At 43.0% G+C, this 13235-nt stretch overlaps 1 protein-coding gene across 2 annotated transcripts in view; it reads left to right on the plus strand.

Moving 5' to 3' along the window:
* Positions 1 to 1119: 1119 nt before the first annotated feature.
* GCH1 (GTP cyclohydrolase 1) overlaps positions 1120 to 13235 on the plus strand; it is a 47307-nt gene continuing 35191 nt past the window's right edge. For both annotated transcript variants that reach the window (XM_047079626.1, XM_047079628.1), the window contains exon 1: positions 1120 to 1597. In XM_047079626.1, coding sequence (XP_046935582.1) covers positions 1258 to 1597 — 340 coding nt within the window. In that variant the 5' untranslated portion in view covers positions 1120 to 1257. The remainder of the gene's footprint in view (positions 1598 to 13235) is intronic.

Genomic DNA, 13235 nt, shown 5'->3' on the forward strand with positions numbered 1-13235 from the left:
TAATACTGATATTATATATCAGTATAGAATAATTTCAAGGGCTTCCCTCCTGGTTCGTCTGATTCTAAGCTGTTTAAATACCTGTATATACGTCAGAAAGTCAGCATGAGAAACTCTGGAGCAAATCATGTTAATAATTTGACACATGTTTAAAACCTACCTTTGGCATTAAGAAATAATCCCCCCAGCGAGGGGGGATAAAAAGCCCATTGAAAAACCCCACATTTTTTAATCTTAAAGAAAACAGTCAAAGGTGATGTCACTGGTTACGAGTCCAGTTGATCAATAACGTTTCACAATTTGTACCAACATCAGGGGAAAGGAGCTTAGCACGTCACTCCAAAATGATCAGTACCAAATACCCACAGAACGCAAATGGGTTTTTAATGAAAGTCCTAACTTTTCCTCGCTTACAAATCAATTCTTCTCCAGGGCCAAAGTTCTGGCCATCACAAATGCCATCCTCCTAGATACAGGGACTCACGTAAGGTCCACTTGGTGCAACACTCTCCCTCAGAGCAGCGAGTGGGTTCTCGTAGGTGGCAGGTGCGTTGGCCATATTTTAAACTAACGAACGCAAGAGTGTCATGTCATATTATTCTCTCGCCCTAAAAGCGTAAGAGTTGGTTTCCTTACCGACAGCTTAACGCAGTCTTTTCCCCGGCGAGCCCACCTGTTTGGTCATCTCTCCTACAGCGAGGGGACACGAGCACTTCTGAGCAGCATTCTCTTTGCCGAAGAGGAGAGGGCTCGCCGGGCGCCCGGAGCGTGCATCCCCCAGCCTAGGTTCCAGCACTCGACATCTGCCTCCGTCCGGATTCGGTTCGCGCCGCCACAACCCGAGGGATGCAACCCCCTCCTCCCGGCTGGCGCGGGTCTGCTCCACTGCCCCCGGCGGCTGCCTTTCCGGAGCTCGCGGGGTCGAGCCCCGCTTGCGCCCAGCCCGCGGGACCGCCCCCTCTCGGGCGCGGGGCAGAGGACAGGCGAGGGGGCGGGGCGAGCGCCGTGACGCGCGTAGGCTCCGGCCAATGGGAACGCTTCGCGGCGCCGCCAGAGCCGCCAGCCCATAAAAAGGAGGCACCGCCGCGCTCCCTAGCCTTCAGCTGTCCCTGGCTTGAAGAGTGTTACAGGCTGGTCGCCTACTTTCCTCAGGTGATCCCGGCCACAGCCTATTGCCCGCGGCCGCCGGTGCAATTTACTTGCAGTCCCCGAAGAGTCCCAGAGTCCCTCCGAAGCGGCAGCGGCAGCGGCAGGTCCATGGAGAAGGGTCCGGTGCGGGCGCCGGCCAAGCCGCGGGGTGCCAGGTGCAGTAATGGGTTCCCCGAGGGGGAGTCGCCGCGACCGGGGCCGAGCGGGCCGGCCGAGAAGCCGCCGCGGCCGGAAACCAAGAGCGTCCAGCCGGCGGACGGCTGGAAGGGTGAACGGCCCCGCAGCGAGGAGGATAATGAGCTGAACCTCCCCAACCTGGCGGCCGCCTACTCGTCTATCCTGCGCTCGCTAGGAGAGGACCCCCAGCGGCAGGGACTGCTCAAGACGCCCTGGAGGGCGGCCACAGCCATGCAGTTTTTCACGAAGGGCTACCAGGAGACCATCTCAGGTCAGTGCGCCCGCCCGCGGCGTGGGCGCGGGCTGCTCTGGCTTGCGGGGCGCCGAGTAGGTGGCGGCGGGAGGCGCGCGCCGGCTCCGGGAAGTTTCCGGAGTTGCTTCACTCTTGGCGGAGTGAACCGAGTGCTGTCCCTTCCGCACCCCGCCTTCTGCGCTGGCCCCGCTGGAGAGAGCCCTGCGCGGGACGCATTTCTGGCGCCCAGGGAGGCAGCCGCCTCTCCTCCCCAAGGGTCCGCGCAGCAGTCCTTGCGGGGTCCTCCCTGCCTTGCGCGCAGCCGTCTCCTTGAGCCTCGGGGCGCTGGGACCGCGGTCACTGAGCTCCCTGCCAGGTGGGCAGCTGGAGCCCCTTTTGCCTGAGCGTCCAGGGCTGGATGCTTGAAGCACGTGCTGGACCCACACTTGCCAGGATTAGGATCACCTGGCGCTTGCGGAAGGGAGGGCTTCCCAGGTCTTTTTCTCGAGGTCTCACTCTTTGATAGATCTGGGGTGAAACTTCGGCTTCGTCTGCTTGGAGGCTGGGGGTGATCCTTTGTGGCAAACTCAGAGATCCGCACTCTCACTGACTTGCCAGGGGGCACCCGGGTCTTCGGAAAGGTGTAGTTTGTGTCCACATCAAGTTAACTCCATCTCAGGATGCTCCCAGGGTTTGAGGCGTGAGGTTTCTCGGGCTAGTTTGCTGTTTGAAGCCCCCGCCCCCACTGTAAAAGCTCAAAAGCCATAGAGCTCTTCCCTGGGAGTCGGGAAGGTTTGCTGAGCTCTGGGACCCGGAATCGGAGTACCTCTAAGCCGGGTTTGCCCAATGCTATCCGTGCTTGAGGCGGGTCAGGCTTTCACCCAGAAGGCCAGAAAGCTGTAGGGGATGGGTAGGGAGAATGGAAAATGAGGACTTCGCTGCTTATTTGCTGGGTGAACGGTGTTGGTCTTCACAAAAGAGAAAGATATAGTCTGACTTCTGCAACTGGGACCAAGGACGTTGTTTTCCAGTTCAAATCTTCTGTGCCTCTTGGTGACATTTATTTATTTGGCCTGAGAAGTCTCTGCCTTCATCATGTCTCAAGGAATAACAGTGCTGCTTTGCAAAGTAACTCCCTGTCCCTGTTATTTTCTTGATCAAGTATCCGGCGACTCACCCAGTAGATCCTGGGAAGGACAAAGTTATTTTTTGCCCAGTCTTCCACACCCCAAAGGAAGGGTGGGAAATCAGTGAGAGAGGGGTGGGGCCCCAAAAGGAAATGATACTACACACTAAAGCCAAGAAATGGGCCTCTAGTTCTGTGTCCAAGTTCACTTTTTTACCTCTTGATGGAAAAATTTCCGAGACTCAAGAGCAGAATTTCAAAATGCAGAGACTGAAGAATAAGCAGTCTGCATTTGGTGAATATTCTGTCATTCGGTGATCTTCCACAAGGTAATGAAGAAACCTCTTTTAGGGTCTTGCTCATTCTGTCTCTTGTGGACACTGAATACAGTCTCCTCCATAACACGGGTCAGACTTTGGGAATCTCTCCAAATTCACAGGAGGGGTTTCTGACTCCAAAGACAGGTCACAGAATTACCTAACCCACAAGGTTTATTTAAACAAATGGTGAGCAGAAGTTTGTTTCATGAGCCGTAGGGCTAATGAATCCAAAGAACACTTCCGTATACCTTAGAAAATTGTTTCAGTAAAATGTTAATTTATTACTTAAAAACGTCTCTGGACCTAGAGACAGAAAGTAGATTAGGGGTTGCCCGGGCCTGGGGAGGAGGATAGAATGGGGAGTGGCTGCTTAATGGGTTTCCTTTTGGGGTTATGAAAATGTTCTGGAACTAGAGAGGTGGTGATATTTGTACAACATTGTGAATGTACTAAATGCCACTGAACCGTACGCTTTAAAATGGTTAAAATGATGAATTTTATGTGTATTTTACCGTAATGAAAAAAGTCCACAGACCATTTAAGAATTATTACCAGCCATTAATTGAATATTTTGATGCTTTAAGTGCTTTCTGTGGAGAGTCTTGGTTAATTCTTAGTTTTGAGATAAACACTGTTCTCTTATCCCCATGATAAAGACCTTGAGGTAGAGAGGTTGACAGCTTCAAGTGGTAGGGCTGGTGTTTGAATTCCCACAGCCTGAATGCCGAACTCTTACTTCCTTTCTTATGTTGCTATCTTGTGTCTTATCTACTAAGTATTTCAAACTGTGAGTTGTGACCTAACCATTGGGTTACCAGCATTAAAAAAAGGTGAAGTAGGGCCGCATGGGTGGCTCAGTTGGCTAAGCACCCGACTCTTGATTTCAGCTCAGGTCATGATCTCACAGTTCACGAGTTGAAACCCTGTATCCAGTTCTGCACTGATAGCTCAGAGCTTGCTTGGGATTCTGTCTCCCTCTCTCTCTATGCCCCTCTCCTGCTTGCTGTCTCTCTCAAAATAAATTTTAAAAAACTTAAAAAAATAGGTGGAGGGGCGCCTGGGTGACTCAGTCAGTGTAGCATCTGACTTCGGCTCAGGTCACGATCGATCTCATGGTTTGTGAATTCGAGTCCCACATCGGGCTGGATGCTGTCAGTGTGGAGCCTGCTTCGGAATCTCTGTCCACCCCCCTCCCCCAGTCCCTCCCCTTCTCTGCCCCTCTCCCTACTTGCGTTCTCTCTCTCAGTAATAATAAACATTTAAGAAAAATGAAGTAGGTGGAGTAGAATGGGAAAGATGCGTTTATAACATGAAGTAAGGATACAAGTTGTGAGGAGCTTCTGAGTCCGCTTTAGAGGTATATTTTTTTGGTGTGTACTGGCTCCAAATGTTAATATATTTCTGAACTGTGGGTTGTGGTCAAAAGTTTGAAAGCCTCTAAGGGATCATACTTAAGGAATTAACATCTATTTCTTAGAGGTACAGAAGACGGAGAGGAGAGGACAATGAGGATGATGCTGAACTTAAAGGAATAAACTTCAAATGGCAGTGGTCCAGATCGTGAGCCAGCCTAGGTGGGAGAGAGAAGGAAGGAGACTTTTAAGTCTGTAGCAAATATGGCAGAGACTAATAAAACAATTCTGCACAATCTCTAATTTTTATTTCTTTAGAGAGCATAAGTCAGTGACTACTAGAAATTGTTTTGGATAGAAACAAACTTCTTTCAAACTCTCACTTTTATATGCTTGTAAACAAGATACTCTGTATTTTTATATCTGTCTATATTAATTCCTGGTTAATGGTATTGACTTCAGTGTTGTAAAATAGAAAATTCCCCAAATTATTCTCCGAATTATTTTTTGTTTCTCCTGAGTGGACCGATGCTAAATTCTGGTGTTCTGGGGAATTTGTCATTTCTCCCTGCACTGCCCCTTCTCTCCATGACCTTTCCTCTACATTCCAGTGTGTACCTTACCATGGGTACATCTTTGATCAGCGGGGATGGGGCTATGTGAGGGTTGTGCAAGCCTCCTGGTTATTGTTCACCACTGGGCTTTAACTTGTAGCCTGGGAGGGAGTTCTGAAAGAGATACTGTCACCTCTCCCAGAAACTGGCTCTCTCTTGAATCTGGCATCACATGGTGATTCTTAGACCAGTTCATCTTTATCTGTTGCTGTCCCATTTCCATTTAACCACATCCTAGTTTTTGTATGTATTCAGAGTTTAGCTTGATGATGTCTCCTTTCTCAATAAGGGATCTTTCCTATATTTTACTCAGAACCTTAATTACATTGGAGGCTCTACTATTCTCTGGGGTTCTTGGTCGTCTTGTCCCTGTCTGTGTCTGACCCTTTCTATTCCCTGTGCCCTCCTGGGTGTAAATGGCAATAATTCTTAAAATAACATTATCTACTAAAGGTTAAGTGCATGTAACTTGTCCCATCAATTGTCCTCTTTATGAATTTATGAGAACACTCAAGAGTCTTGACTCTTCTGTCACATTTTTAGTTAAAGTAGGTTTTAGCTTGTCTTATCCAGGATGCCAAAGCAGTTTTTATAAATCAAGTTGACCGTGTCCCAAATTTTGAGCATGTGTATAATGTAGCATGAGGAGATGGTACCACAGGTGATGAACTTCTTAACCCACCAGGGTTGAGGAGTCTTGTCCCTGCCTCAATCATTTTCACTGCAAGATGATATCTATTCCTTAAAGATAACACAAGGCAATTAGATACTTTGTTTATACAAAAATGAGTCTTAGCCACTTCGTGCTGAATGTGCTTAGCACTTAGAAAAGTTTTTGTTTTTTTCTTTTTGAATCATAGATTTTTGTGATTTAACAAATCAGACTGATGAAGAACTAAAAATTGTAACAATTTATAAGGTATGAATGGGGACAGAAAGTCAAATTTTTTCCTATCCCTCCCATATCTTGGGTGAAAGGTGAGTTTACATCCCAAGTTTGAAAGTATATTAAAGAAAACTTAATCTCATCATTGAGGTGCTATTTTTGGATGTATGTAGTTCATCTAAATCTTGATTCACTAATGATTTTTGTTTTATTTTGCTAATGAATACTTATGTAGGACTTAATTCTGTTTATTGCCAGAAAGAGTACTATGAATAAAGAACTAAAAATAATGAGGCTGTTGGAATATATGACTGGAATTGGGGAGTAGTCAAAGTTGATTAAAGCTGTTAAGAAGTCATTGGGGGTGCCTGGATGGCTCAGTTGGTTAAGCGACTCTTGATTTTGGCTTAGGTCATGATCTCCTGGTTTGTCAGATCTAGCCCCTTGTCGGGCTCTGTGCTGACAGCGTTGGGATTCTCTCTCTCCCTCTCTCTCTGCCCCTCCCTTGCTCACACTCTCCCCCTCTCTCAAAATAAATAAATAAACATTAAAGGGGAGCCTGGGTGGCTAAGTTGGTTAAGTTCAGCTGAGGTCATGATCTCAGGGTTCATGAGTTTGAGCCCCTTATCGGGCTTTCTGCTGTCAGTGCTGCCCACTGCTGTCTGCTGCCCACTTCGGAGCCTCTGTCTCCCTCTCTCTGCCTCTCTTTCTCTGCCTCTCTCTGTCTCTCTCAAAAATAAATAAACATTAAAAAAAAATGAGCATGTTTTTAAAAAGCCATTAAGAAGTCATTGAGAATAGACGGGAAAAACTTGCCCTAATGGTTTCTTTTAAAAATATATTATCTAGGGGCGCCTGGGTGGTGCAGTCGGTTAAGCGTCCGACTTCAGCCAGGTCACGATCTCGCGGTCTGTGAGTTCGAGCCCCGCGTCAGGCTCTGGGCTGATGGCTCAGAGCCTGGAGCCTGTTTCCGATTCTGTGTCTCCCTCTCTCTCTGCTCCTCCCCCGTTCATGCTCTGTCTCTCTCTGTCCCAAAAATAAATAAACGTTGAAAAAAAAATTTTTTTTAAATAAAAAAAATATATTATCTATAAACAATTTTTCTGGCCTTGGAGAAAAAAAAAATCCCTATACATACCTTTAAATACCAAACAAAGCCATCAAATTAATACTTCTCTTAGTTTCATTGGCTGACACAAAGTATCACAAATTGGGATGTTTAGAACTGTGAGACAATAGAGCTCTGTTATTTAGAGGCTAGAAGTCCAAAATCAAGGTGTGGGTGCATCCATACTCCCTCTGAAAATTGTAGTGGGGAGAACTTTCTTGCCTCTGCCCAGCTTCTGGTGGTAGCTATCAATCCTCAGTGTTTGTCTGCTCGCATTATTCTAATCCCTGCCTCTGTTGCTGTCCAAATTCTCCTCTTTTAAAGATACCAGTCACCTAGGACTGAGTCCACTGTAGTCTAGTATGCCCCGTCTTAGTTACAGTGATTGCAGATGTAATTAGCTTATTTCCATATAAGTCATATTCTGAGGTATGAGGGTTTAGGATTTCAAGGTATCTTTTTGGGGAGGGAACACAATTCAACCTATACCTATACCAGTGCTAAATATGATTATTCAAAAGACTGGCAATTTTACAGTTTCAATTAACAAATTTGCTGAGTGCCAGGCCCCGCACTGAATGCTAGGAACACAGGATGAGTGTCTGCCCTTATGGAATTTACAATCTTTTGGACAAAAACAGATATTCATCAGAATCACCTGTGTGTGTGTGTGTGTGTGTGTGTGTGTGTGTGTGTGTGTGTGTGAATGTGATTACTGATAGAGGGATGTAAGGATAAAGAGTGCTCAAGGAGAGCACTTAGCAGAGGAGTTTATCTGTGTTGGGAGATAGAAGCAGGGAAGCCTGAGCTGACATCTGAATAACAACAGACACTGCTGAGGATTTAACTAGGTGCTGAGTCCTTGACATGCATAACCTTTGTTGCCTTCACAAGAGCCCTAGGGGGTAGGTGATATTATTCCCATTTTATAGGTAAGGAAACTGAAATACAGAGAGGACCTATCCAAGATCCTATCTTGAAAGTAGCAGTGTTGGGAGGATGATAGAGAATAAGAGTCCTAATCTCTGACATTCTGTTTAATTTTATTAATAATATTTTACTGATTTATTTAACTCCCCCTTACCCCCTTCCCTCTCCTTTTTAAAAAATTGCTGTTTTCTTTGTTCAGCTCTTGAAACTCCTTCATGGCTGGGTATTCCCGCACTGATTTATTTGCAGTATACCCCTGTAATTTGATCCCAGTATTAGGTTGAGCCAGACTGCAGTATTAAAATTTGCCAGGAGAGGGCAACTATCTAATCTTTGATGAATCTTAGATTATGAGTCCTGGATTATATGAACCATTCCTAATTCCCGTTTATATAAATGAATACATTCCCTACGGTTCTACATTCTCTATTCAGTTTGTGGTAATTAGGGGATAATTTGGATTGGGCTGATCAAAGATTTTGTGAACTGAGGTAAATTTGTTATAGTCAGGGCTGAGAGGACATTTACTCACTAGAATTTTGTCTGATTATAGCCTCAGTAGCAGTTTTTTAAAAGACTCTTTTGCGGAAGAGGGACTGTTTGTACTCATTATTGAATCCCTAGCAAATTGCCCAGCACATGTGGACGACTTGATGAATGTTTGAATTTATTTCATAAAGACAAAGGCCCCTTCTTAACTCTTATCTTTCTTCTACAATGCTCAGACATAGGTGCTCCATAATACTGGCTGTTTTATACACTAAAGAAAAATGCAGAGGATTTTTCTTTATGAAAGAAGCTACAAGTTATTCCGACTGCATCTCTTGAATACTTTAGGCCAGAGGACACCCTTTAGACATATTGTAGAGTCATAGAGTCCTGCACCTGCAGAAACTCACCTGTTTGGTGAGGTAACTGTTACAGCCAACCAACATATTATTTCAAGGTATTGAAGTGACTGGCCTGTTTCCCTGGCACATAAAAATTATCATGGGGAAGGATCTCTAGAAAATCTGTCAGGATTGTAACCAGTTTTTAAGATATTATATAAGTGTTCAAATGTACACAAAATTAGGATAACGTAACGAGCTGACTGCCAATTGCCTTTTACGTAGCCTCAACTGTTAACATAAACATAGGTTATCTTGTGTTATCCCTTCTGCCTCCTATACCTTCCATCACTGACTTATTTTAAAGCAAATCCCAGATATGTCATTTCATTGATAAATACTTCACTATATCTAAATTATAAAAACCTAAAAATATTATGCTTGAAATTAACATAAATTCCTTACTTTAGAATATCTAACCAGTGTTTACATTTCTCTGATTTTCCCACAGGTGTTCTTTACAAATTGGTTTCTTTGAATAAGGATTCAAGCAAGATTCACACATTATATTTGATAAATGTCTAATTCTCTTTTAGTTTGTTACAGTTTGATATTCCTTTTTATCCCCTAATAACTTTTCGAAGAAACAGGGTCGTCTGTCCTATAGGATTTCCTACATTCTGGGTTTTGCTCATTATTTTCTCATGATTTAGTTTAACATGTTCCTTTAGCTCCTGTATTGCTTATATACTAGTAGATTTAGAGGTATGCCTCGCTGCCCCCACACTGAAAATAACTCTTAAACTTAGTCAAGAATAATTCAGAGGTGTGGCGTGGGCTTCTGTCAGGAAGCAGCTAAATAATCTAGTTGTCTATCTTTTTGTGATTTTACAGTTGATCAACTTTAGGTGTTACCAGCCATTCAGTAATTATTAGAAGTTGCAAAATAATGATGTTTGGTTCTTTAATTCCTTTTGGATTTGTCGACTGGAGTTTTATAAAGAAGGTATAGGGGAATGCTTTAGGCTATCTTTGCAACTATTTAGTAAGTTTAAAAGTATTTAAAGCTTAAAAATATATAGGTTGTTAATTTCTTTAATTCTGCAGTGGATATCTACCTCGTTGTGACTCAGTCTAGAAGCCATAAAAGAAAATAATTAAACTTTACATAAAAACTATGAATTTTCACATATGAAATACCAATACAAATGAAGTCAAATGACAGAATGGGAGGAAATATTTACAATTCCTATCAGAGATGACAGGATAATCACACTAATATAAAAAGAGATACTAAAAATTAACGTGAGAGAAAGGCCAGAAACACAATTGAAAAATTGGGAAGACACGTAAGCAGACAGTTCAAGGGCCAGGAAATACAAAGAATCTTTAAACAGTTGGAAAGATGCTTGACCTCACCCTCAATAAGGGAAATGCACACAGACTCCCACCAAGATACATTTTTTTCCTTGTTAGATTGTCAAAAGTTCAGAAATTTGATACCCTATTATGTTATTAAGGTGATGGAGAAACAAATACTGCTGTTGAAAGGGTAACTATCCTTATGGAGGATAATTTGGCAACATCTGTCATATATAAACTTATATATTCTACTTGAAAATCCTGCTTCTGGGAATTTATCTTAGGTACTTGTACACACGAAATGACATATGCTCAGAGTTCATCACTGTAGCGTTGAATGTGGAAGCAACCTCAATGTCTAGGCCCCTAGAATGGCTAAATTATGCAGAGGAGTTATATTTTGTAGGGAAAATTGGGAGGGGGCATAGTTACATGTTGTTTATATTCGTATTAAGAATTGGAGGATACACAAGTGCTTACATGTTCATCAGGAATATGAACTGGGGTAACAGATAAGAGTAGAAGCAAGACTTTTCACCATTTTCAGTTTTTGATTTCTGAGGTATGTGCATTTATTTTCAAAAAGATAATTCAATAATATTGGGGCGGGTGCCTGGGTGGCTCAGTCGGTTAAGTGTCCGACTTCGGCTCAGGTCATGATCTCACAGCATGTGAGTTCGAGCCCCGCGTGGGGCTCTGTGCCTCTGAGCCTGGAGCCTGCTTCAGATTCTGTGTCTCCCTCTCTCTCTGCCCCTCCCCCGCTCATGCTCTGTCTCTCAAAAATAAATAAAATGTTAAAAAAAATAGTATCATGGCAAAGTTGTTTCAAATTCCTAACTAGCTAGCTAACAAGAAAAATCTGGTAACCGAAAATGTTTACCCTGAAATTAGAGAAAAATCGTTGGACATACATATTTGTGAGCTTGATCTTTGTTGTGATCATTACTACATAGAGACTGAGTTTGAATGGGATCTTGTCTTTTAACTATCTGTATAATTACTGGTATATCTCTAAACTTTGTCGTTTTCCCCTTTTTGTAAAGGGTGGTAATACCTGCTTTGCCTGGGCTCTTCTAAGAATTAAGAAGGTATGTGAGAAAGCACATGATACTTCATCTAGTCCTTCTTTATGGTGAGGAAAAACTGTAACATTGGATTAATTGAGAAGTGTTTTAAGACTGTGGGACGCTTTGGAGCCCTAAGCCCACAGACATGCTGTGAGGAAGGTGTGCCACATGGAGTGACCACAGGTGGGTGTTGTGGCTGATGGCTGTACCCGAGGTCTCCCCCAACAGCTAGTATTGAAAAATAGACAGGGGAGTAGATTCCCCCAGGTGATTCCAACTCCCAGCCGTTCCCACTGATGCCACAGACATTGAGGCATAGAGGCCAGTCATCTTCTCTGTGTCCTGTCTGGATTCCTGACCCACAGAATCCAGGGACATAATAAAATCGTTGTACACCACTAAATTCTGGAGCGTTTTGTTATGCACTAAAAGCAACTGGAGCAAATTTTTAGATGAGGGTGGTTAGATTTGCATTTGTACAGAGGAAGAGGGAGTGAGTTAAATAAGCCAAGAGATGGCATTATGGTTTAAGGCCAGAGATTTAAATTTGTGAATTATCAGTATAAGGCTGATACCTGAAGCGAGGAGAGTACCTGGGCTCCTCACAATAGTGATAGGAGATGGGTGGCCTAAAACTTTAGAAGATGTCTGCATTTAGATAGTAAGAAGAATGAGAGAAGAGCCAGCAGACAGTCTTAAAAGGACATATCAGAAGCAGGAGATCCAACAGTGTGTTGGCAGAAAATGGTTTTAAGAGAGACAAGGAACAAAAACTAGAGGTCATGAGACAGTGTAAACTTGAGCCAGATTACCTGGCTTCAAATTCTGTTATTTGTGAGCAATGCCTCAATTACCTCATCTGTAAAATGGAGCTATTAATAGTACTCATGCATCTTATAGGGTTATTGTGAGGATGAAATGAGTTAGTACACAAAAAGTGGTAAGGGCAATGCTTGCCATACAGGAAGCTCTATAGACATTTTGTACGCGTTAGCCATGAGGACTGAGATTTGAAGGGGATGATGTTAGTAGTTTCTATAGCTTAATGTGGTCAGAAGCCAGCTTCTAGGATGTTAGGGAGTAATTCTGGAAAACAATAAAATTTTGAGGTATCTTTTTCTGACTGGCAGGATCAAGTGAGTTTCCCCTTGATGTGTATCAAGGCATCAACATGCTGGATGCTGGATGTTGCTGAGTGAAACCCTTAGGTGTCAGAGAAAAGCATGAACCCAAAACTCTGGGAAGGTGGGCCAGGTGGTATACATGTGATCTCACATGATACGCCTGTCAACTTGAAGGTTGGACCCATTCTAAAGAAGTGGAAACTGAGGAGGTTCATGCTGTCACTTGCCAGAGGTCACGGAGCAGAACCGAGGTATTTGTGACTACAGCGCTCATGTTCTAATCGACATCATGCCCCCTCAGGTTTAAAGTGCCTATGTTACAATTTTATATGAAGATCCATTTATATGTGAGGATCATAATACATAGGAATCCGCTTTTCTTCCTGAATTCTAGCAAGGAGAGAGCCAAGTAGATTTATGTTTGAGGCATTTCTTACTACCCTGACTGAAAGAGATTTCATGAAGTTTTTGATTAGGGGAATTCATGAATAATGCAAAAGTCTTAGCTAAATTGTGTTCAATTCTAAGGTGGATTATAACAAACTTTTCCCTATTTCATCCTTTGAGGGAGATATCTGAAGACCAAAATTTTATATATTTTGTTTAAAGCACATTGAATTGTGTTGTGGCCATTTTGTATTTTATATATGTGAGTCTTTTAATAATTTTATTGTTTGGGAACTTTTCTGTTTTAAATGTTAGTTTTTAGGGCTTGTACCTTCTGTTAAATGCAGTTATAAATAATATTTCATTAAAAGTAATTTTATCTATAACCACCAGGTATATAAATTTCAGAGATACGAACTTACTTTAACACCTTGAACAATTAGGCAAATATACTACAATATAATTATGTTCCATCTGTGCTAATCTATCCAAATTGTGTTCCCTACTGTATATTTGCAACCTTATCTAAATGGATACACTTGCATGTTGTATGTTCTTTTTTTTTATTTGT

The sequence above is a fragment of the Lynx rufus genome, unplaced genomic scaffold (genome assembly GCF_022079265.1).
Source record: "Lynx rufus isolate CCGP_SWC_20201006 ecotype Redwood Valley unplaced genomic scaffold, mLynRuf1.p SCAF_17, whole genome shotgun sequence".
Classification (NCBI taxonomy): Eukaryota; Metazoa; Chordata; class Mammalia; order Carnivora; family Felidae; genus Lynx; species Lynx rufus.